At 38.8% G+C, this 26,888-nt stretch overlaps 1 protein-coding gene across 1 annotated transcript in view; it reads left to right on the plus strand.

Moving 5' to 3' along the window:
• The window catches only part of MTHFD1L (methylenetetrahydrofolate dehydrogenase (NADP+ dependent) 1 like), a 180,002-nt gene that overhangs the window by 113,033 nt on the left and 40,081 nt on the right, over nucleotides 1-26,888 (plus strand). The window contains exons 25-26 of the mRNA XM_063443094.1: nucleotides 3,724-3,831; nucleotides 7,864-8,016. Of these exons, the coding sequence (XP_063299164.1) occupies nucleotides 3,724-3,831; nucleotides 7,864-8,016 (261 nt within the window). The remainder of the gene's footprint in view (nucleotides 1-3,723; nucleotides 3,832-7,863; nucleotides 8,017-26,888) is intronic.

Here is a 26,888-nt window from a genome sequence, read left to right on the forward strand (position 1 = left end):
CACCTCACAGGTGTGGCATGATTATTGCACAGGTGTGTCTTAGGCTGACCACAATAAAAGGTCAATCTAAAATTTGCAGTTTTACTGTATAGGAGGGTGGTGAGTGGGGGGGAGGATCCGAAAACCAGTCATTATCTGGTGTGACCGCCATTTGCCTCACACAGTGCAACACATCTCCTTTGCATAGAGTTGATCAGGTTGTTGATTGTGGCCTGTGAAATTTTGGTCCACTCCTCTTCATTGGCTGTGCGAAGTTGCTGGATATTGGCAGGACCTGGAACACGTTGTCGCATACGCCGATCGCATCTTGATATGCCACACCTGTGAGGTGGATGGATTATCTCGGCAAAGGAGAAGTGCTCACTAACACAGAATTAGACAGATTTGTGAACAATATTTGCGAGAAATAGGTCTTTTGTATACATAGAAAAAGTCTTAGATCTTTGAGTTCAGTTCATGGAAAAACAAAAGTGTTGCGTTTATAATTTTGTTCAATGTAGATTATTTTAGTCCTGAAAGCCATAGGCCTCTCACAGGAAGTGCACACAATGATTTGTACACGTGAAACTAGTGCTTTTTGGCTATGCCAACAAGAGGGAACAAAACCTACATGTAAAAAATAAACACAAATAAAACACTCTAGTTATTTGCACCCAGAATAGCATGCGCTTTGTTATGATGAATCCTCCCATAGTTGAGACATTCTATTGGTTTCCATGCTCATTACTCCTTGTTTAGCACTTTATCCCAAATAGCATCTGATTTCATCATAGTCTCCCCTCTCCCCTTAAAATGTTTTCTTTTCATTCTCATCCAAACAGGCTGGTTTTCTTTTCACATCCAATTAGTTGTCCCTGTGCTTCTTTATCATAACAAGTTATATAAGAGACGAAACAACAGGGGTGGCTGAGGTACAGAATGTGTGTTTCACTTGTCAGGGGGACCCATTAGCTGGCTTGCTGGCTGACTGGTTGGCAGGTTGGCCACTTAAAGGCCCATATGATGCAGGTAGTCATGTGTTCAGACAGCGTAGCGTAGTGCCTACTCTGCCCAAGTGTGCAGTGTCCGGGGGGAAGCTGAGCATGATTGGTGAGAGACCTATGATCTTCTTGCTCTGCTCCCTTGCATGCTCTGTGGTGATGCTGGGACCCTCGATATGATGTCACTCTGGCCCCAGCATCAATAAACGGCATGCAAGGGAACAGAGCAAGATCAGCAGCCTCACACTGGACCCCAGGGAAAAGCACAGAGGGTCCCCAACAGCTCTCCCAAAGGTAGGGAGGCAGGGTGTGTTTAAAAAAACAAACCCCCAAAAATCCCACTATAAATCTACTTTGTGAGTGTGTGTGAAAGAATGTCTATGTATGTGAATGTGTCTGTGCCTGTCAGTAAGGGTGTGTGTGTTTCAGTGTTTTTGTCATTGAGAATGTAAGTATCTGTCTGTGAAGTGTGTGTCAATGAGCATGCTTAAAAGGATGAAAATATCTAAATAGTTTCACTCAATTCATGTGATTTGTAGTAATATTTATACACACATTATATATAAACGTAGTATTTATACACACATTATATATAAACGTGCATGTATTATTAATAAATGTGTATTATATTAAAGTGTATATAAAATAAATGTATATTTAAGAACATTGAATTCCATCTATACATTGTGCTAGCAGAAATGTTAGCAAATATATAAATGTTTATCTACAGCTGTTTAAAAAAATATAGTCCCTCCCTTGCCTGTCAATGAAATCCTCAATATTAGACCTGTGTGCTAGTGGTACACAGGGTCTCATGCCATAGATTGAGTGACGGGCAGTCTTTTCGCTCCCTGTCACGGTGTTACTCCCCCAGCAGGTGCTCGCTGGGAAAGTATGGGATGCACTGATGTTAGGGATAACAGAAAAAAATTAAAAGTTGAGCATTACACTGCACATTAAATTTCCATATCTGTCTACAGGAAATCAATAGTGTCAACCCCATGAGTGTATCTGTAGATCTATATGGCACTAAAAGAGGTTTTTAGCAAGAGGTAGATAATATTGATCACACATTCTTAGTGTTGCTGACAATATTCTGGGTTTGTCTGCACTAATATGTGCTTGACCAGAGCCATGTGAAAAGCTAGAACTTGCCATATTTGATGACAGAAATGCCATCTTTTTGATGCCGGTGAGCACTTTTAACACTGTTCATTGGCATTCCTGAAGTGTCTGAAATTTAAGCATTGCAGAATTGAGAAACATGATTACGGGAAAGTTCATCTGGACACAAGACCTGTGCAATTCGTTTCGTTCCGAATGTACATTTGGACGAATTTCATGAAATTCGGATGCTTACAAATGTCCGATTGAATTGCCAAAGCACTTTGGATTTCTGAAAAGTGGCAAAACAAGAGAGGGAGGGAAAATTACATGAATGATGACAGAAATCTTGACCAATATGCTAATTCCTGGCACCGGGAATAGATGTGTAGTTGGTTGAGGTGGCAGTCCGGGTACTGGGAGCCGTATGGATGTGGTGGTTAGGGTTAGAGAACCCTACAGATGTGTAAGTGGTTGTGGTGGCAAAGTGCTTTGGATTTCTGAAAAGTGGCAAAGCAAGAGAGGGATGCTTACGAATGTCCGAATTGCCGAAGTTCCGAATTTCGGAAGTGCCAAACCGAATGCCATTGGTCCAAATTGCCAAAGCAGACACTTTTTTTTTACTTACCCGAATTTCTGAACCAAACCTAATTTTTTTACCCATGCACATCCCTACTGGACACCATTTTTCACGTGGCCGAGAGTAAAGCATTGAGGTCTATGGGGAATCCTGTGTGATCATCTGTAGACAGAAACAATTCCCTGCAGGCGTCACTGGTGATGGCTGTCAGGATTGACCCACCCGGTGTCTAAAAGTCAGACGGAGGGAGTATACAGAGACAAAGTAGTCCCTACTGTCTCTGTATTTCTCTTGACTGGGTTGGAATTTCAGTGTGATTGTCAGGACCTCTTTAAGCTGGATACGGTTTTCCCACACAACAGATTTGAGGATTCGTTTGAGAGGGTAGTCTGTTTTGTTTAGTAGCAAAACATTTCTAATTCTCAAGGTCAAGATTAGAATTAACTGTACTAAAGATGTGGTTTAAAGTTCTGTGCTTGCTGGAAGCACATTTAAATTGTTATCCAACAGAATGACAACTTACTAAATACTATTTTCCCCACTTTAATGTCCCCAATGTACACATTTGCGTTGTGGTTAAGCAATTAATGCATGTTCTGGTGTCGATTTAGTGACTGCTTGGGCTGGCACTTGGCATGCCATCTCAAATGCACACTGTGGCTAGCTAGCATGTCCTACAGCTACCATGCTCCAGCCACCCTGTATAGTATAGAGGCAGATGGACAAATCGGTTTGGAAGTGAGCAAGTTCAATCACAATGGGCCAATTTCTCAATCAATAAGTAAGCTTAGGTCTAGTGTTACATTATAATCTAACCCTGGTACCACTGTAACAATTGGGATATTTTATACCACCTTCATAGACTTCCAAGTGATTATAGATTTCCAAGAATTGTTGGTTTATTTTAAAAGCATTACAAAAACATTACATTTTGTATATTAGCAAGTGTTATCAATAAACCTGTGATAATCGACATCTGGATTTATTTAATTATATAGTTAACAATTTCACAAGTGGGTGGCTTCAGATTTCTTTAATATTTCCTTTTTCCCTTTCTAGCTGCCTATTGCTGAGAAAATCCGAGCAATAGCTCAGAAAGTATATGGTGCTGCAGATATTGAACTTTCCCCTAAGGCCCAGTCCAAAATAGAAGTTTATACTCAACAGGTAAGTGGAGTTACCAAATAAATATGCAGTTGGATTGTCTCTTCAACTATTGCTAGTCCTACAACATCCCTTGGAGGTGACTACCTAGCTAGATACCAAAACCTATTTGGAATAAAAGTCAGAGTTCTTATTTAGGAACTATTTGATACCAAATAGTATCACCAACGCCAATATATGCCTTGCTGATAGTAGCAATTACAGTTTTAATGACCTGTATTGCAGCTTATTATGTACATTGGTTTTGTCTTAGTCTGAAATTGCGTTATTGGCAAACTAAGATGCTCCAGACTGGTGGACTGCCATTTTTATATGAAAGCTGAAGCAACTGTTACCTTTCTTTTTACATACATTTGTATTAAATGGATATGTCACTGGAATGTTCTTTAAAACTAAATCTTTTAAAACAGATTAAATGTTTTTTCCAATTTACAAATTGGCCATTCTTACCATGTTTAGCTTCAATTAACATTTCAAAAAGTGTCTCAACAGAGGGGGTGTCTTGTCAAATATGAAGCTGATAGCTTCTAAACTAGTATTTTGCAAAACTTTGCAACTTTGCAAATGGGCCTACTAAAGGTAGTTGATGGGAGTGGAGTGGAGGGGGGGGTGGGTAGAATGATGAATGTTGCCATTTAAAAGCAATGTTAAGCTGAGAAAGGAAGGAGCCTTGTGTCCTCTTAATATAGACCAAATGACTGATCCGACTACACAAGCTATTTCTCAATTATACCATATTTACTCTAATCTTTTTTGCATTTATACTACTATACAACCATAATAACATTGATGGTACAGTGGGACCTCGGTTTACAAACACCTCGGTTAACATCATTTTCGGTTTTCAAATGAAAATCCATTGAAAATAATGCCTCGGTTTACAAAAAAAAATTCGCAATACAAAGCAAGTTTTCCCAGGATGCATTGCACCTGGGAGGTTTATAGCACCGTCCCCTGCATGCTGGAGCCTGTGGGTAGCACGTGGCGTCAAGTGTGGAGGTGTTGGAGAGGCTTTTGCATTGAGTTTTGGATCCATTCTGGAAATGTTTTTCAGTTGTTTTGGGACTTTTTGGTTAATTTCTCAAGCTGTGGAAAGGTAGGGAGCTGAGCTTCGTCGTTTGCATGCCTTTTATTGTGTGTTCTGCATTGTGGGTTGGTTTCCATGCCGGCTAATTTTGACTTTTTTCTGACTTCCAGAACGGATTAATTGGTTTTCAATGCATTCCTATGGGAAACCGCATTTCGGTTTACAAATGTTTCGCAATAAGAAATGTCCCGGAGAACGCATTAAATTTGTAAACCGAGGTCCCACTGTATTTAAATTTTAGTGTTACATGTTAAGTTTATTCTTTCTTAAACTCTCTTTCAGGAACGTAATTTGCCTGTGTGAATTTGCCAGAATAAAATTTACCTGTTTTAATTTGCCTGTGTGAGATCGCTGGAATATTTCGAATTTTGGCCCGAATGTAATGTGCCATGAAATCTAATGCGCGTTCAAATTTTGGAAACTTTATTTTCCAAAAAAGGTGTGCATTAAATTCAGCTTGGCAGAGCATCATGGGAAGTGTAATTCATAAACTTGGCAAGGTTATAGATTACAAATCTACACATTTTCTTCCTTTCAGATAGAACAACATATTTTAAAGGATCACTACAAACATGTTTTCCCGACCCTATATGGTTAAAACCACCATCTAGCCACCCTGTTCCCCTCATGCCTCCCTAAATATAGTAAAATCGTACTTGTATACAAGTCTGCAGCTGCTTACTTTGTCCCTGTTTCCTTTTTAGACCTGCCCACTGCCTGCTGACATAGTCAGAAGTGGTAGCCTGATCCAATCACAATGCTTCCCCATAGGATTGGCTGAGACTGACAAAGAGGCAGATCAGGGGCAGAGCCGGCATGATTCAAACACAGCCCTGGCCAATCAGCATCTCCTCATAGAGATGAATTGAATCAATGAATCTCTATGAGGAGATACTAAATGTTTGGATGCATTTTAGGCAGCCATGACCCAGGAAGGATCTCTAACAGCCATCTAAGGAGTGGCCAGTGAAGTTATCACTAGGCTGTAATGTAAACACTGCATTTTCTCTGAAACAAACTGTGTTTACAGCAAAAGTCTGAAGGTAATTATTCTACTCACCAGAACAAATTCAATAAGCTGTAGTTGTTCTGGTGATTATAGTGTCACTTTAATACTCTCATACTTTTTCTCATACGAGCTGCTAAATTATATTTAAATCAATAATTTGATTAACTGTTAAACACTAATTAGTGGCTTCTACTTTTCTCATGATGACCACTTGCCTCTCCTTCAAGTCATGTCAACTTGGACCGATCAGGCCTTTGACTTCAAAGTGGGATCATTCATTTATTATGTTTATTTGCGAAGTTGATTCATTTGTTTTGTATGTTTGCGTATTTGTTCAGTGCACTGCCTTGATATTGGAGACCTTATATGTTGAGGATTCAGATTTAACAAATGTACAAGTGGTGGTTGTATCCATTGGACAGAGATCCTTCAGTCATTAAGCTTCTTCAGCAGAATGGGAAATGTGATTCAACATTTTGTCTGATCCTGAAATTTGATTTTGTATCGTCATATGTTCAGAAAATGTCAGAGAGATAAGCATAATTTTGTTTGTTTATTTGGATATTAGTAATTTAATTACTTAAAACATCGGATGATAGTCATACTCTAACCAGCAGACTGTATGTTCCTTTGCTGTGCATATCCTGAGCGCCATCACTAATCTTGGTCAGTTGTTTTCTAACTTGATTATATTTCACTTTAATTGAATCTGGAATGTGACCAGTGTTATCTGGAAACAGGTTTTTTTTTGTTTTTTTTGATATATTGGATAATTTAATTCCCTTAAATTCTTTTAAATGTCTAGCTTTTATTTTTAGAACACTTTTAAATAAAATATAATTAAATTACATATATCCATATGTTTGCAGCACCTGAGTATAAAATTTTTATTGATGTTTCTTTCCAAAACAGTTTTGTGAATGGGGTCACTGTCTGATAGCGGCCAGCTGACGCTCTTAGCAAATCAATCAGCAGAACCCTTGCTCGGCGGTACTCTGCGCCTCCTGAAAGTGAAATTTCTAAAGCTGGATTCCACTGGGGCAGAATGGGGGAGGGAGCTGAGAACAGCGCCGGAGGGAAGAATACGTCTTGGCACCATAAAAACTTAATTTAGATGAAGTTGTTTTTGTGCCTGGAGTGTTCCTTTAACTTCTATTTTAGTTTCTAAATTAAAATAATAATATAATCTCTAAGTGAAAAAAGTTTTATTTCTGACCGAGGTATAACAAATTTACGTTTAAAATTAATATATTATACATAATAATATCTTTGGCATTAATTGGCATCTATTGCTGAAAATCAATGGGGGAAAAAAAATAAACCCGGTAGCCACAAATTAAGATATTGGGATTAGAGGTTTGCTGTTTTTAACACAAAATACATTTTCCTCTGTATATACCCTTCTTGGAAATTAGTCATGGTGGAAGGAATATGTGCCAGAAGAGTCCAAAAGATAACTTGAATCTTCCAGTAGCCCAATTCGCATTCTAGAAAAATATTATAGAGCTGTAATTCATGTAGAAAAAAATGGTTTCCGTTTTGTAGAACACATTTAGTATTTAGAACCAACTTGACCAACGTGGTGTCTAATAAGATTTGAAAACTGTCCCTAGTCAACTGCAAAAATTATTCATCAAATATCATAAAATATTTTTTTGTCCCCTCCCATGATTCTCCGTTAGATGCAGCCTTGAACTTGTTGTATCGAGAACCTACTAAGGGAAACTAGGACCCAAAATTACTTAGATCAGTGTTTTAAAATGATGAGTTCACTGGTACCATTGTTGTAAATGATTCTATTCTGTGTTTGCCATGCAGGAGGATGTGCTGGTGAAAGTAATATATATTTATTAATACATTATAGAAATTGGTTTGTTAAATACTTGTATTATAAATGCTTGCTGTCTAATGCAATTCTTCACATGTTTCCTTGGATTAGGGCTTTGATAACCTTCCAATCTGCATGGCTAAGACACATCTGTCTTTGTCACATCAGCCAGAGAAGAAAGGAGTACCCACTGGCTTCATACTGCCCATCAGTGATGTACGAGCAAGCATTGGTGCTGGATTCATATATCCTCTAGTGGGAACGGTAAGTTAAAAAATTCTCTTGCCTGTTCTTGCTGTCATCATATTTACTATAGAGGCAACCTGTTGTCAGAGACTTGAGTAATCAAACATGTATCTTTAAAAGAACCAAATAATGGCAAACTACTCTGATTTGCAATACTATTAAAACCACCTACCTAATATTGTGCAGGTCCTCCTTGTGCTGCCAAAATAACGGACACATCGAGGTATGGATTTTACAAGACCTCTGAACGTGTCCCGTGGTATTTGGCACCAAAACATAGCAGCAGATCCTTTACGTCCTGCCAGTTGTGTGACGGGGCCTTCGTGGATCAGATTTGTTGTTGGGTTGTATGTGGTCTGCAACAAGCTCTAGATAGATTTTACATGTCAGCGTAACATCCATATAAATGCCAGGATCCAAGGTTTCCCAGCAGAACATTGCTCAGAGCATTATACGGTCTCTGCTGGCCTGCCTTCCTTGTATAGTGCATCCTGCTGATCTTGCTTCCCCATATTAATGACCCATGCACACACAGCCATCCACTTGATCTGAAAGATAATGTGATTCATCACACCAGGCAACCTTCTTCCATTGCTTTATCGTCCAGCTCTGACACTCACATCCTCATTGAAGGTGTTTTTCGTCAGTGGAATATGGGGCTGCAAAGTCTCAAAATGTGAACTGTGTGTTCTGGCACCTTTCCATCATGGGCAGCATTACATTTTTACACAATTTAACCTACAGTAGCTCTCCTGTGTGATTGGACCAGACAAACTAGCATTTGTTTTCCACTTGCATCATTGAGACTTAGCCCCCATGACCCTGATGCCTGTTCACTGGTTGTCCTTCCTTGCACCACTATTGGTGGTAGGTACTAACCACTGCATGCCAGGAAGACTTGCCTTTTTGGAGATGCTTTGATCCAGTCGTCTAGCCATCACTATTTGGCCCTTGTCAAAGTCACTCAGATCTTTTCACTTGCTTATTTTTCCTGCTTCCAACACATGTCATTCTAGAAAGGACTGTTCACTTGCTGCTTAATATACCCCACCCCTTGACAGATGCCATGGTAGTGATAAGATTAATGTTATTCACTTCACCTGTCAGTGGTTTTAATGTTGCGGCTGATCAGTGTATATACAAGAGTTTCAGAAGATATTTTTTTTTTTGTCTGTTACAGAATCTGATTTTTTTTAATTAATTTTTTTTTGTGCACAGTCATATTGGACTACCCAACATTTATATGTATTTTAGGTTTCTTATCTCTGTTATCTTACCATAGACATAAATCCATGGTACATCATTTTGCTGCAGTTATAAGACAATGTGTACAGGAATAGAGGACCTCTTTGCACCATACATGGACCATAGGAGATTATAGCGATTGGTGTGTCACTACTTTTGAAGTAGTTTATACATTTTATTTAGTCGCTGCTGCAAACAAAATTTGCAAAGTGATGACAAATCAGGCTATTGTTTTCTTGTTTGTGTTTTTTTTTTAAATTTGCCTTATTTGCATTTATTGTGTGTTCAGTATTGTTCAACAAACGATTTATTTATTAAAATGTGCTCAAATACACTATTTGGGAAGAAAATAAGGAATTGAGGGCACACACAGAACATGCATTACTTAGCAGTGGAATTCAAACATACAGGAAAAAAATGAATGAATATGGGATAACACCATTTGCACTTTTTTCATTTTAATATATATGCATGTTGGCAAGCTATGAAGAATTTGCAGTGTCTGAGCTGCATCTTTATACCTGGCTTTTAAAAGTGAAACTTCCCAAAAAAGGACGTCAGGTAGAGTCATGTTTTGAGTGCTGCTAGTAAGGACGTAAGACATATGTACTGGTGGTCTAAGTAATGTTTGTGTTTGTTTTCACGCGTTTATTATTTTAAATTGAATTTTGAGCATTACCAAGGTCATTGAAGCATGTGAATTTGTATTATAGAGTGAAAGGCAAAACAAGTTAAGTAGATTTAAAGTCAGTGGTGTTAGATTAGTTTTGTTTTTGGGAGTTTTGATTGTGTAATTTATGATACAGCCATTACTCCTTGCCTTGAGCCATTTCTAGCAAGCTCACATGGCCCCTTTGCAGTCCTCTTTCTATCCAGTTTGCTTCCTGAATCCAATGCAGAACAACTTGCTTGAATCAATACTTGAAGCAGTGGACAGCATTGTTTATTAACTAGAGCACCTCATGGGTTTTTCTCCACCTTCCCTCCCCCAACTTACCTTTCTCTATTCAAATAATTTTAGCTCAATATTTCTAGCCGTGCAATAGTGTTTGTCATGGACAGGATAAGATTGCCTACAGTTAACCACCCAGCTATCCTAATCTTTTAAAGCAGATCTGACTGGCTTTGCGATTAGTCATATCTTGGATCTCTGCCAGCTAAAAGAACACTCCACTTGGGAATTTAAGGTGCCCCTCATAATTTCTATTAATTTTAAGGTTCAGAACTAAAATTCTTGCTGTCTTATAATGTAAACGTCTACATAGATATTTGTCTGTTGTGACACAGTTCAATTACATTTCACCTTAATATTTTTCCAATAATTGTAAACTAATACAGACCATTTCTTATAACAAGTATTGCATTTACTAAATTCGGAAGAAAAACAAATGACTTTTTATTGAGAATTGTGAAGTATCTGTATTCCTAAAGCCTCAGTACTGACGCTTCATCTAATTTTAGGCCCATTATCCTTGTAAATAAACAAAAATGATAAATTAAACAAAATGAATCCAAGAACTCCTGTTTGCTCAAGAGCAGTGTCTCCCTTGGCACGGCCACAACCTCCTCCCTGCATTATGTCATGTCTCCAGTATGACTGACCAATGTAATAGGTGAGCATTGGTGGAACATAGGTGCATGTGTGGTTCTTGTTGCGATGTGCCTGCGATTCTGCCATAAAGAATCACTGCATGCAATGATTCTCTAAGGAAGACCATGATGACTCTGCGCACGTGATGTCCCAGTATGTCATATCCAAATATTGGAGGCATGACTTGAAGCCACACTTCCTCTTCCAAGCCTTCAAATTAAGCTTTGGGACAACTTAGGAGGTGGTACAGATGTAGGTCTAGATGGTGTTATTACAGTGAGTACAGTATTTCTCTAAGGGTAATCAATTTTGGCAGTGAATAACGGCTTTATGTGGGCCAACTAAGCATCATAGGAGCATTGGTTCAAACACAGCTAGAAAGCGGTCTGTGGGCTACCACTGTCCTATATGGAGCTCATTAGCCCAGCTGAAGTGTCATTGCATATCAATGTAGCAGAACGTCTACCAAGTATATATCTTCAAAGAGCTGTGTGTACAGCATAAATATCGTCTTGAAACTAGAGTGTAAATAGGTTTAGTAAAAATGATTGTGAAAAGAAACTATACAAAGATGTGGTCATAAACCCCTTGTTTGTAGTACCGTCTGGATTATACACAACTGTTCAAATGGCATAGTAAGAGATGTGGTGAAACTAGGAATTAAACAAGTTTGAAATTACAGAGTATGAGATCTAAAAGTATATACCGAGACATTCAGAGCAAAACAATACGTTAAAGATGTTAAGTATTTGAATATTTAATGTTTGAAAATTTACTGTTGCACATCATCTTCATATGCCAGGTACATCCTTAGGCACAGAGATTCCAATAAATCTTGTTTCATTCATCCATCCAGTCATGGACTGTACAGTTTTTACCTTTTTGGGTATCGTCAGAATGGTGCTGTTTCTATTCTAAGGGTGGAAGTCTTTCTACCGGCATATAGCCAAGTACTATATAAATTGTGATGAAATCAAAACACTGTAAATCTCCCAACTTTTTGATTAATATGTTTTGACCAGGTCTGAACGTTTTTTTTATGGTAATCATTTGGCCATGAGGTTGACTTAATGTTTGGGAAATTAATGTCTACACTGGTTTAGGTGGTGGATTTTGCACACTTGTGACATCATTCCCTGGTTTATTCTGTGAAATGCAATAGTTCCTGAAGGTTTAATGGAATTAGCCCATTGACTTCCTGAAGGACTCTTCCCTGGTGTTATCTCAACCAGCCAGATCACTACACAGTTTCCTTATGCACCCTAATACAAGGAAATGACAGCTTTTTTGCTCTTTTAAACAATCCACTGTCTGAATCAAGGACGGAAGTAATTGTGACGATTGGGATTCCTGGCATTTAGGAAGTTGTGTCAGAGGAAATTGTTTAGCTTTGGAATGGGTTCTGATTATGCACTTTCATTCATAAAGTACAAGAAACATACTGCATTAGGTCATTTTACAATTTTAAATCAATTATGTGTAATAGTTTCAAGATTTTTTTTAAACATGACTGGGTGACCAGCTGATGAGTGTGAGCTATGTGCAATACAGGAGCACCACGTAGTCAGAAGTTCAAAAAGAGTTAATATTTGTAATGGTTTAAAGGATTGTAGTAATGGTAAAATAAATAATCCCTTAGCATTACTCCTACTACAAAAACACAAACTTCCAAAAAATTGCATCACAGTGCAATTTTTCCAACTCCTATATAAAGCTTTCCCACGCCGTGGAATTTGACTCGGAGAGCTCTGATTGGTTTGCTTATGCCAAACAATCAGAGTGCTCGGACACATAAATCTTGAGACTGATGGATTTGGATTTTTTTTTTTTTGCAATCCAGTCCCTTTTTTTTCTTATTCTTATAGTTTCACACATTATGAATTTTTATTTGGCCTTTTGTGGGGCTGAAAAAAGATGGAAGAAAAAAAAAAAGACATCCAATGGTAAGTATTACTTTTTATTATACAGGCATTTAGTTTATTGATCCTCCTCATTATTATTATGGTGTGAGGGATCGGTAGAGTATTTTAAAAAAATTTGCGGGGAGGGGGGACTAGATGCATTGGGACACCTTGTCACAGGGGAGGGGATTATTTTTATTATTAGCTCCCACCTGCCGCCAATGGGTGGAGGAAATGGGTTCACCTCCATATGATGACTTGGGGCCCCCACCTTCTGCCACTGGCTGCTTGCTTTTTAGTAGGCATGCCCCTGCTTGCAGCACCGTGGAGAATATTTAGTCTCCTTTATACTAATATGGTGTCATGGTCAAACTCAAAAACATAGCCCGCATCCGCCCCTTTCTTACGCAAGATGCTACCAAGGAGCTTGTCCATGCTCTAGTAATTTCCCGCATGGATTACTGTAACCCTCTCCTGATTGGTCTCCCCAAAAGCCGTACTGCCCCGCTACAGTCTGTAATGAATGCTGCAGCTAGACTGATTTTCCTATCCAGTAGGTCCTCTCACACCTCGCCCCTCTGCCAGTCCTTACATTGGCTCCCTGTATCCTATAGGAGTCAATTCAAAGTGCTAACCCATACATTTAAAGCACTGAACAATTCCAGCCCCTCTTATATCTCTTCACTGATCCAGAGGTATGCCCCTCCTCGTACCCTCCGCTCTGCCCGCGACCACCTCCTGACCGCTGCTCGCACTCGTACGGCCAACTCACGCTTGCAGGACCTCTCACCGGCGGCTCCTCTCCTATGGAATAACTCGCCTACTGCCATCAGACTCTCCCCTAGTCTTCAATCATTTAAGAAGGACCTTAAAACCCATCTCTTCAGGAAAGCGTATGGCCTCCCAGAGTAATCTCTCCCTTACATACCTGTCTCTTGCTCTCCTATGGGATAGTGCTTTGCTCTCTCCTCCAGCTCTGCTTCACTCCTACTTGATATTTCCTATCCTAATGTTTCTAATACCCCACCTCCTATAGACTGTAAGCTCATTTGAGCAGGGTCCTCTTCAACCTATTATTCCTGTAAGTTTTCTTGTAATTGTCTTATTTATTGTTACATCCCCCCCCCTCTCAAAATATTGTAAAGCGCTACGGAATCTGTTGGCGCTATATAAATGGCAATAATAATAATAATAATAATAATATTAATAATAATATTGAGGGTGGGCATGGGGGGGGGGGGGAGGGATTTACAGGTAGTTGCCTACTTGTAATAAACTAAATGAACATGCGAAGAACGAATACCACTGACAAAATTTTGTCCAACAAGCAAATTCGATCTTTGTTTCATTAGTTGTCTTTTTTTATTTGTTAATTCATCTTTCGTACAAATGGACAAATAGCCTAAATTTGACTAAGTCTAGTATACACTACTCAGCATGGTCGCAGCGTGCAGTGTCCATAAACCATAACAGTTGTATTAACTATTCTTATTATAGTATTCTTAAAGCAAGATTGCCTTTGTTTTGATTGCTACTAAATCTTCGCCTTTAGAAGAATTGGTTTCGAATTTTTGCAGGTGATTGACACTCAAGCCGTTCTAAACCCAATTTTCTGCACAATATCCTTTTGATGGATAGATTTCGGGTTTCTTAAACTTTACGAAGTTTTACTATAAACCTTAAAACTTATTTTTGTATATTGGTACTGCTTTGTCACAGTGCTTTTAATTATATTTATTATTTTAACATCTTGATGCTAGAACTTCGAACTCCATGTAGGAATATTTTAGAGGTGTCTGCGCCCTTGAGCAATCCCATATAAAACAAACAAGCAAGCACATGGCTTCAATGTGTGAATTAAATGATATTGAACGCATTGCACTAAAAATACATTTACATTCTTGTATAAAACAATCTATATGATATTCTTGCATAGGAATTTAAATGGTCACTCCACTAACAGTGGCTATGAATATCTGAGTGTTTTTGAATTGCTAGACCGTATCCAAGGGGGCACCTGCACACGGTTAGCTACTAAATTGTTAACTGAAGAAAGGTCAAAATTTTGTTCTTAACTGTTTAAGGATGAAGGTACACCTCCAGAAGAATTCCAAGTCACACTTTTTTTTCTAATTTCAAATGTCACATTTACTTGACGCCATTTTATACATGTAAATATAGTTCTAGCCAAATTAATTTATTAGTTTTACTATATTGCTAGATGGAATAACAATTTAAAAAACAAAGCTAAACTAAAAACAAATCTATTTCGAGGACTGTACTCAACCTGATAGACCTTTTAAGTCATTGTCTTTAACTGCTATTTTTAGAGTCTTGCTAAGGAAGGATTTATACTAATTTATCTGAAAACTTATCAAAGAATAATGGATGGGAAATAACGAATATAATTCAGTCAATATGCATTATGTGATATACTGATCAGGATGCTAACCAGACTGTCTTGGCACTGGAATAAGGTTAAAAAAAAAAGTGTTCTCGGCAAAATTTTAAAATTAAAATGTGGTGTGGCTGGGCAAAATGTTGCCAGGGACATATATAATCAAAAACAAATATGCTTTTTGGGACAATAGTTTACATTTAAGTCGATTTATGAATGTTAATGAGTAGCCTCTTTGAAAATCAAAGTTATCCATATAGTACATTATGTGTTTTCCTTTTTGTTTTAATGACCAACTTTTACCATTAATTGTACAGAGGGAAATTCGGTGCTGGAGAAACTGTGAATAATTTTTTTTTTTTTCTTCATATTTTGTATTTATTTTTTAACAGTTGTGGGGACCTTAATGTCCTGGGGCAACATGTCTGTAGCGTTAGGAATGCATATATGTATTCCTAACACTACAGTGTTGCTTTAAGAATAATTAAATTAAAAGTAATATTAATTTGTTTTCAGTTTAATTGTGCTGCTGTATGTTTCGTTTTTTGAATGTTGACACTTTTCCTATGTGACTATGATTGTTGTTCTTGGCAGAGAGTGCCATTCCCTACCCCCTCCCTCTTTAATATTTCCGCACAGTGCTGTTATCTTTTCTGAGTGTAAAGAGACTAATATCTGACTCTTTTGCAACATTTTCACCCATCCAATTAGCACTTGCATGACTCTTGTCTCAGCTCCTTGTGACCCTGACCCAGAGAGGTCTGCATTCAGGTGGGGTTGTGATTTTTATACAGTAAGTGACAACGACCAAGAGGAATGTCTCGGGAGGGCTTCCTAGGGTTTTTAGAGTGAAATTGAAAAACATCAGAAAACTTTAAAAATAACTGCAGAACAGACTACTCTGACTGATTGAAAACCACTGGTAATATGAAATGCAGTGTATGTAAATATATTCAGCTTTGAAAATGAAACTACAGATTAGTCAGTGAATAATAAACTAATTTGCTTTTTTTTTTTTTTTAATTCTTTATTTTTGCTGTGCACATAGTTATTACAAGCTGGAACGAGGTGCCCCGAAAGCAGTCCTCAGGCGTTATCCTCGCTAAACATGCGGGATAAGATATTAACAGGCACAATTTTATGTGATTTTTAGCTTAAGTACATATTTTAAAAGTAGATTTACATTGTAATAAAACTTGGTCAGTGTTTATTATCAATCGCGTCAATACTATTTTCAGTCGCTTTACTGCTGTTATCAGTCGCGTCAATACTGTGATCAGTCGCTTTACTACTGGTATCAGTCGCTTTACTACTGGTATCAGTCGCTTTACTACTGGTATCAGTCGCTTTACTACTGGTATCAGTCGCTTTACTACTGGTATCAGTCGCTTTACTACTATTATCCGTCGCTTTACTACTGATATCAATCGCATCAACACTGTGATCAGTTGCTTTACTACTATTATCACTCGTTTTAGTACTATTGTCAGTCGCTGTAGTGTTATCACCCTGGCCATTCCAAGCCACCTGTACTGCCCCAGTGGGGAGCTATCTATGTGGTGGTCCTGCAGGGGGAGTCCCACTACTGACCGATACCTGCTCTGCTCGTGCTGTGTAGCAGGTCAGTGTCCACCAGAGCAGGCATCATAACGTGGAGTTCTGTCCAACCATACTGCGCTGTAAGTTTTTGGTGGTGTTCTCTGGGGCTGCAGCTGCGTTTCAGTGTGCTTGTCCCTTAGTCCTCTGGGTCAGCCGGGGTGGGAAGCTTGGTGTCTTCTTGGTGTCATCCGGGAAGCTTGGGGTTTTCATTTCATGGGCCTTTTTGTTGCAGGCTGGATAGGAGGCGAGCAGGAGATCCATCCTGGTGTTGGGGCACCATGTTCCGCTCGGGCTGTTCCGCTCGGTCCTTGTGGTCTTTCAAGCCTTGGTGTGCGGTCTGTTGCACCGTGCGGTCTGTTAATGAGGCACATGTGTGACAGGATTGTTGCCTGGGGGTTCGGGAGCCCTCAGGGACCTCCGCAGTGGCAGCTCCAGCTGTGTGGCATTGTGCCACCGTGTCGGCACGCTTCAGAGGGATCACCATCTCGGTCGAAGAATCACTGTGTAGCTGTCGGCCATTTTAAGGGGACCGCGTGCGAACCTCCTATCTGCAGCTTCGGGCCGCCCAGGTGAGATGCATAGATGGTAGCCTGCCTGGTGGGAACCGGGATGACCCCCCCGGCCCACAGGGGGGGGGGGGGGGGGGAAACGGGTCCGGGCAGGCGCCAGGCGAATGGTGGTTCTCTGTAGTCAGGACAGAGGGTGAGGCAGCGGCCGTCCGCCTCACTCTCCCCCCGGGTAGGCCTCAATCTCAGAGTCCCAGAGTCTCTTACCAGGACCTAGAGCCACCCTGCAGAGGGGGCTCCAGCTGCACCGGGACACTCCAGGACCTCATGCCACGGACCCCCGGGTCAATACAGGCTAGGTAAGGTGGGTATATACCCTAATTTTGTCAGTTCCTCGGGAGCCCTTGTGATATGCGGCCTGCTGGCATGGCCGCCCGGCCCCGCCCCCCTAATTTGCTTTTTGAATCTATTTTTTGTTTAGCTTGTTTAGGCAGGCCTTCATCTACTATTCTTGTATGTCAAACATTTGCTCTTGTTTTACCTTATGTACAGTACTGTGGAATGTGTTGTCACTATATAAATAACTGTAATTGTTACAAATGGAACTACAAGGTCCAGAAATGTTAAAAACACATGCACTATAAAGGAACCTCTTCTGCTAGTTTACAAGAACGTTCAACCCCCTAGGGTCCCCATCAGGGGTAAATGGCCCACAGATGTGATGAGGCTCAGTTCAGGAGTTATATATGTCTCCCCTAGCTGGACTGGGCTAAGTGGTCCAAAATGCCTTTTGGATTTGAGGCAAGACGTACCCTTAACAGGCTGTATTAACAGCCCCTATTTCTCTCCTGGGAATAGGGAGGAAGTGATGTCCAGTGGCCTTAGAAGAATGCCGTGCAAAAGTGTAAGGAAAACCTGAACAGACCACAGGCCCAGAGCATCATAATGCCCTATATAACTCCAAGTAAGCCACCCTCATCCAGCATAAAGGTAGGCAAAGAGAGGAATGGCTAAAACAAAGCTTATTTGGGTATAATATACCCAATATTTATGATCTTGTAGGCATCTACATGTGTACCAGTTCTCATATGTGTATGGGAGTGTGCGTATCTGCTTGTATGTTTGTGTATTTGTGTGTGGTAAGTTGTATCTGTGTGCGTGCTGTGAATGTGTGTGGCCTTGTATGTACCTGTAGGAATGCAGGAGTGTGAATGTCCATCTGTGTGTATATATCTTTGCAAGGGTGTGTGCTTGCATTTGTTTCTGGTAATGTGCGTGGTGGGCCATGATATTGTAAGTGGCCACGAGTACTGATGATGGTGGCACCTCCTAAAAAAAAATAAAAATGAAAAACAGAAGAAACCATGAACATAAATGTTGAGAACATTATTTTGTCTCCTCTTATCCTTCGACTGATTTATAGTACAAAAAAAAAAAAAATCCAGACACACACAACACTGAAGTGTTTTAGGGGTTTTTAGGAGGCACTCCTTACTCCTCTTTTATAAAAGGGACCTGAAGCAGGTGAGTGCAGCCAGCCCCTTGTGTGTGTGTGTGTGTGTGTGTGTGTGTGTATATATATATATGAAGTTGCTGTTTAGTAGATAGGAGAGTGCGCTGGATCTTGTGTATTGTTTATTGTATAATATGGCCCCCAGCAGCACCCCATTTAAGCATGTTCAGGTGAGTGCAGCCACCCCCCCATGTTCCATATGTGTATATATATATATATATATATATATATATATATATATATATATATATATATATATATATATAATATAATTTTTTATATATTTTTTTGTTTTATATAGTCTGGGCAATATTGCCGTGAAGGTAAGGTAACATATAATTCACAAACAACAAACATAGTTAAATAACACCAGTCGGTTGTGGTGTGCCGGAACCAACAATGCAATAAGCCTGTTATAAAGAGGGCCTACCTTACAGGGTGATGTGAATAAAGGAAGTGGTGGGAGGGGTCACTCGCCAGACCAACAACGGTAAAGTGGGAGAGGATTGGCAGCCCTTTTAAAGGGGATTCAAGCCCCTCCCACAACCACAGGCCCAGGGTTAAATATATGGAATATATATGTGTGTGTGTATATGTATGTATGTATGTATATATATATATATATATATATATATATATATATATATATATATATATATATTTATATATTTATTTCTTTCTTGCTCCGGTTTCTTTATTAACTTATTTTTATAATCGTATTCAGCCTTGTTACAATGCTGCTGCCCATCCCATGTGTTCCCTATTAAGGGTTAATAATGTATAGGGGTGTATATAAAAAATACCCCTTTCTGTCTCAGTAGAGACTTTTGCCAGAGGCTCAAGGAAGCAAGGTGAATGGTTAGAGATAGGACCTACCTAGAGGGCTCATCCTCTCATGGCCATTAGAGGTAACTAAAAATCCTCCATCAGATCGGGACAAACACATGTAAATTGCAATAAAACCGCTATTGGAATAGTATAAGACCTCTGAGTGCTCCTATTTCCTAATCTTTAAATATATATTACGCCCATGGAAGCACCGAAGCAAATAGATTTGTATCTACTAAAGGGGTGAGTGCCAAGGGTCATTATTTATTTATTTATATATATATATATATATATATATATATATATATATATAAAATGTGTGTGTGATATGTAGAACTATGACAATGAATGTAATAATAATAAATTAAATGCATACCAATGAAATGTGAAACACATTTGGCCCAGGTAACCAAAGTAACTTTTTATTTTCTTCATTAAAAATGGTTAACTAGTAACAGTGTGATTAATGAAAGTATAATTGTAAAAGCTTGAATATGCCTGATAAGCTGACACAGCTTCTTTTTTTAATCGTGTTATGCATTACAATGCAGCACCAGTGCTATTAATTTCCCCGTGAGCTATGCATTAACATTCCACTTAAAATGACTGGCTCCCTAGAAATTACCACTAGAAAACTGCTCACGGCATTACATGGTAGACCTACTCAGCACATTATCCTGGGTTAGCTAGGTTATATTCTTCTACTGAAGATGAACATTAAAAATGTTTGTTTTGTTGTAAAGTAGCCCTCCCCCCCCTGCCCCCTCCCCCCTTTACATTAAGGTATATATTTTTTAAATGTATGGGTAACAGAATTGTCAAAAACCAATATACTACCTAAAAGTAAAATTCCCGTCTTTTGCTATTATAAGAACATGTGATGACATCATTATTGGGTTTAATATTTTGACGTGCAACTTTCTGACTGACTTACTCTGTATATGTGCCTCCCTTGAAAAGTGGGAGGCACATATACAAACTGTTGTAATTCCTACACCGTTTACCTGATTTGGATGTAAATACCCTCAAATTAAAGCTGAAAGTCTGCAGTTAAAGCACATTTTGTTCATTTCATTCCAAACCCATTGTGTTGGTGTATAGAGCCAAAAAGATTAGAATTGTGTCGATGTCCCAATATTTATGGACCTGACTGTATATGGGGATGATTTCATTTGTATATGTGCAATGTATGTCACAAGAAATTTTCATACACCCGTAGAATTATAAATGCTGCTGTCCTGGTTTTTTCCAGCAGTTGCACATTCCTTAATAGACTCGTTTTCACGATTTTTTTAATCTAATAGTTCAAAATAGCCCAAGTATACAACAGCTTCAATCTCAGCAGTTTTTTTAAAAAAATTTGTATCAAAAGGACTAAAGAAAACAATCAAAATGTTGTCTTTAATTCTTTTGATCCAATCGAAGCTGTTGTGTACCTAGGTTATTTTGAACTATTGGAACTTGCCGGATCATTGTAGCACCAACTATGACTTCTGGCTGAGTTTTCTACTGTGATTGTCTAATTTAAGGCAACCAGTGCTGGAAAATATAGTCGTTGCTGAGTCAGCAGTTTGTGGCATGCTTTACTAATAACTGTAAGTGGGTATGTTTGTTTTGGCATTCTACTATACTTAACCCAATGTACATTTCAATGCTGTTTTTGTTATGATTAAATGCAATAATAAGCTACAAGTCCTTTTTTTTTATTATTATAATAATTTAGAAGTGGGATAAAAAATCATTAATGCAGAAAATTACTTTATTTTGTACAACAGTATCTCTATACATTAACTGTATAAAGAGAGTCTGTAAGGAGGCTTAAAACTTTATTAAATGCAGTGTAAACACTTCAGGCTGTGGGCCAGGAGAGATTTTGACACCCGGTTAGTAACGCTATCTGCAAAATGATATCCTCTATGGAAAAGAATTCTGCTGCAATGGACAGGGGAAATCTTATTTTATAAAATTCGAGAACTAAGAGTCAGGTATGAGATACAACAACACAGTCACTGCATTAACTAACACATATTATAGGTTTGGATATTTTGATTTTGAATTTTGATTGGGCTTCATTAAAATACTCTGCCTCGGGGTTGGATCTTACTTCATGGTTAGCAGAATCTGTATTTCTAGCAGGTTTGTAGAATTTTTATTTTTTCTTCCTATTCAGGAAGTTCATTTATGTGGTGTATGTATGTATTTTGTTAAAGCAACACTGGCACTCCCAATATCAAAAATACTGCTGCTCATGATCAATGGATCTCGAACCTGGAACAGGGGCTGCGGACACTGCAGCACTGCCAAGCCCAGACTCAAGAGCGCATAGCACCCATGGAAGGCAGGAGGCGCCGGAAGAATGTAAAGAATGTAAAAATGAATGTAAAAATGCGTCTTCTTGAAACCATAAAGGCTGCGGAGATTCCACATTTCTTTTCAGATTACTCACTTACCTCTTTTCTGTCAAGAAAGCCAAGACAATGCTTCTGGATGGTATGGATGGATGGTATTGGATACTTAATCTGACCCCCAGAAATCCAGGGACAATCAGGGACATTATAGTGTGATTATAACAGTATCAAGACAGATTGGCGTTAATGGCAGTGAACCGCAGTAAATCTCCACTATGCTTTGTGGATCACTCTCGGACCTTTTATCCTGACTTGTCCAGAGTCACTCTAGACTGGCGTAGGTCCATGCGGCTACGAACCAAGGAATTTGCCACTCATAAGCTGGAATACAAATGAGGAATGCTACGATGCCTGCTGGTCACTCTGGATACTGGAACAATAAAAGTCACTGACACTACAGAGGTGGCATCCACATTACTAAAGCGTGGGCTGTCCGCCACCGTCACACAGTCTCCCACTTCCTTGCCCGCAACTAGCACTCTTCTATTTTTTGGTTTTGTTTCAGTTTGTTTTTCTACTGCTTTTTATTCTATTTTTTTATGTGATACATACAATGTTCCTGGGTACACAGTTTAGTGCCTTACTTCACTTTTTACCTGCTTGCCACAATGGGTTACTTACCCACTAAATTCTCTCCTCCCCCCAACCTGATAAATCGTACTTTTACCTGATATATCAACTAAACATTGGTGTACCACCAGCCTCTCTTCTCCAGCTGATATTGTCCTCTATTCCTCTTATAGATAAAGAGGCATCTACAGACTCTCACTTCACCTAGTCAAACATGATCCAACTAGACCTTTATATATCAGCGAGAAGCTACATTAACTTCTGTATACAACAGCTTACTTATATTTTTTATGTTTTATTGTGTTGTTTTCAAAAATGTGGCAGTGCATTTAAAACCACAATAATATGTATATCAACGAAAGGCTTGTTGTCGCTGTTGTTTCTGCACAAGCCTGCCTGTACTCTTTTGCACTGAAAAATAAAGATTGAAAAAAAGAAATATCTTGACAAAGGCGTATATCTACGATTTTCTTGCCGATGCGCTCACTTTGTTTTTAACTTTTTGTTATCTAGGGAGTCTGTCCTGTCTGGGTTAACATGGTTGTAACCCTAAGTGGGGACCGATTAGATAGGCTGCCTTGAAGCAGCAGTAGGAAGATACTTAGTTTGATTTAGACTTTCTTCTTAGTACCTCTGTTTAACGGTCTCCGGGTTTCAACTGTCATAGGCAGGAGGGAACGATCAATAGCCTGTCTTGGAACAAAACTATATGCGATTTTTGCTCTGGGTGGCACCGACAACCTGTGGCTATCCTCTACTGAGTAACTTTGAAGCTACATTAATATTTAGTTTTCTCCAGCCTTGGGGTGCATGAGTGGGTAATCCACATGCTTTTTTGCTAGGGGGTACCCTCGTATCTGCACCCATTAGAGCTATCAATCCGTTGGGATTAAGCAAAAGCACAAAGGCAACACCTCCTATATATCCTTGTGGCTACCTTCTGCTAAGTAACTCTGTAGCTATATCAATACTTGGCTTCCTTCAGCTTTGGGTTGCATGAGTGGACTTTTCCCATGCTATCTTGATGGGGGTTTCCCTCTCAATTGTACTCAATAGATTTGGTATTGCCTATGAGCTACCAATCCGTTGGGATTAAACAAAATACGAAGGTAATACCTCCTATGTATTCTTAGGACAACCCTATAGACTTGAGTATAAGGACCTAATATTCCATACTACCCTAGTGTTACTGACTCTTTACATGCTCCTGTCTCTCTCTTCAACTGTTGAAGTGTAACTTTATTTAACTTCATGTATCCTTCACTATATTTACTAGAGTGGAGTTGATACAAAGTGTGAAATAATTACAAACTCTGGTTCCCCCACCTGTCGCTTCCCACAGTCTCTCTATTTCTAAGACGTAACTAATTACTATACGTATACTTTAGAGGCATCTATATGTTTACCAATTCTGTAAAGGATATATATTGTGTTTACACACTTTCTTCTAGTATATGAACTTGGCACTTGAGACAAAGTCCCTCAGACTTTTTTTTAAAAGGTGTATCACTACTGTTTTAATTTTTTTTAAGTTTTGTATTATTTATTTACCTATTCGACTATATATACTAATAAAGGTTTATACCACTACAATGATATTTTAACTCCTGGAGGTCCTCTTGGGTGGAGTGGGTACCGCCTACTTTAAGTGAGTGGTTTCCCTACCCTACTTCATTATTTTTTATTTGAAAAGAAAAAGTATATCCTAAAGATCAAATCTTTTATGACATACCTAGATTGATACTGTTGGAATAAAATTTAAATTCCAATCCAGCCAAAAGATATACTGAGACAAAGTAAGGTCAACTTTGTCTCCGTATTTTCTCTCAGCTTGACAAAAATGTGAAGCTACCTTTTTGTCAAGCTGGTCGATTCCCGCAGCCATCACCAGTGAGGTCTGTAAGGAAAAAAAGCTCATCCCATGGAGCGGATCTTGCAGGATCCTCCATAGACCGTAATGCTGAACAGCTGAAAAGGACTAGACAGAAGAGTATGGCGGCACCTGCGATGGACAGGTTTAGATAAGTAAATCTAACATTTCCTAGACTCTCAACGATGTCACAGTCTGTGTGTTTTTGTAAATTATGCAAAGGCCACAGATGGTGACGGTGCTGCTTAAAGGGACATTCCACTGCCCAAATACAATAAAAATTGTAATCACTGTTTAATAGATATACCTAACTGAAACCATGCATTAAACTACACTTTTTATCATTGGAGTTATAGCTAAAAATTAGTTGCTACAGTTTTCTTGTGTGCAGCCTTTGCAAGCTCTCCCTTTATAACCCTGCCCAGGCTGTATGTGGCTGTCCAATCACAGACTTCTTAATGCAGCTCAATGAGAAGTCTTTGTAAGTAAAGTGCACTGGGCAAGTCTAGTGCCCGGGGGTAGTAACAAACTAAATTCATATAAGGCCAACTTCTGTTAAAACCTGCCCTTTTTTGACAAAAGAAAAGAAAAAATACACAGTCGAAGCATCCATCATCTTACAACTTGTGGTTTTTGACTAAATTAAATTCCATTATCAAATCTATCTTAAGCGTGGTGTCTGTATACAAAGTATACTGATATTAGACAGTGGGTATGTGCTCAATGCATTGTATTGGCAGTATGCACCATCTATCCTCATTGATGCACTATGAGAAATATTTATTTTGGTAATTAATCAGGTGTCCCAAAGCAAGACAAATCAAATTACGGTTGGACAGGTGGATATTGTGCAAGGTCCACAACGATAAGGATGTGATGGTGCTGGATTAGAGTGGAGAGTAGGTAATATCTCCACACGTTTAATAGAATATTATTTAATATAGAGAACATTATATAATTTGCATGTAGATAGCAGCAGTAGGGCAGGATCTAAAAAATTTTTGCATATAAAACGACTGCTTCCCTTAATCCCTCCTCCCAAATTATAAACGAAGATACCCAAACAGCCCCAGTATCTGCCTGTCCCTCAAAGGCCCAGGATAGACAGACTGCTTTTATTCTAATACTGACAGGTGGTAAATGCACACAGGTTGTGGTTTAGATGCTATTCACTTCCTTAGGATTTCATGTAGGGGTATCTATCTACTCCTTTCTAATTACTTACATACCAAGTCCTGCTACATTTCATCTGTCGAGCCAAACCAGGTGCCAGAATTGTCTGTGGGATATCACTAGGACCTGCAGACATAGGTAGAGTACACAAGATGCATTCCACCGCACTCAGGAACTTTTTACTATGCATGCGCCCCAGCAATCACAGTGCTGCATGCCAAAAATATAACCGATTATTTCCTTATTTTAGCCCTTGGATGGATTAGAAATCCTAAAAAAACTGATATAGAGAACCAAAAGGAAATTGAATAATACATGTTCAATCCTGTGGGTCTCAGAAAGTGGGGCAATATAGAAATAATCTGAATAAATCTATCTCTATAATCCTACTACCGGTATGAAAAAACTCCCACCCTGGGCTTCAAATAAATTAGATCGGGTATATAGGGAAAAGAAAACAAATTTTCAGACCTAAAACCAGGAGTCGTTATATTTATATATATATATATATATATATATATATATATATATATATATATATATATATATATATATCTATCGAGAGAGATAATGGTAAAGTGATAAATACACTAAACGGTGTGTTGGGGGGGAAAGGATAGTGGAAAAAAATATTAGTTGCTAAAATTCAACAATAAAATGCCAATATGCATATCATAAATAAATGTATCAATGAATGTCCAATTGTATACAAATAATCATAAAAAGTAGTCCAAATAAAGTCCACACTGTATCCCCTTACAAGCGTGCACCTGCTATATGAGCCAAGAGATTGCTTGGGTAGCTGAAATACTCTAGTATATTACTGAATCCCAAGAGTATATATAAACATGTAAAGCACAAACTCTTGAGTGGTTGTCAAGGTTTTATAGGCTTCTTGAAGGATGATCAAATATATCTATGACTCTTAGAACTTGACAGTTTGTTAGAAGCTGATGAATCTGAATCCATAACTGCAATCTTGGGAACTACTTCCTCCTGGGACTCTCTGCAAGTTAAGGCTTAATAGGATCCTGGAATGAGGCACCTGTGACAGGGAGAGGTACAAAACCAAGGAGTTGGCCTGGACTCCCAAACATATAAATGAACAAGAGGGCCCTCTTGGTTTTATCTATATATTTGGGAGTCCAGGCCAACACCTTGGTTTTGCACCCATACTAAAAGAAAAACCTGGGTCTCCAGATAAGGTGAAAGATCTTGCTAAAGCCAAACCTTTATGTTGCTTTGCCTGCAACATACATTGACCAGATGGCTCAAAGATTTGTAACCC

This window comes from Pelobates fuscus, chromosome 2 (assembly GCF_036172605.1).
Source record: "Pelobates fuscus isolate aPelFus1 chromosome 2, aPelFus1.pri, whole genome shotgun sequence".
Taxonomy (NCBI): Eukaryota; Metazoa; Chordata; class Amphibia; order Anura; family Pelobatidae; genus Pelobates; species Pelobates fuscus.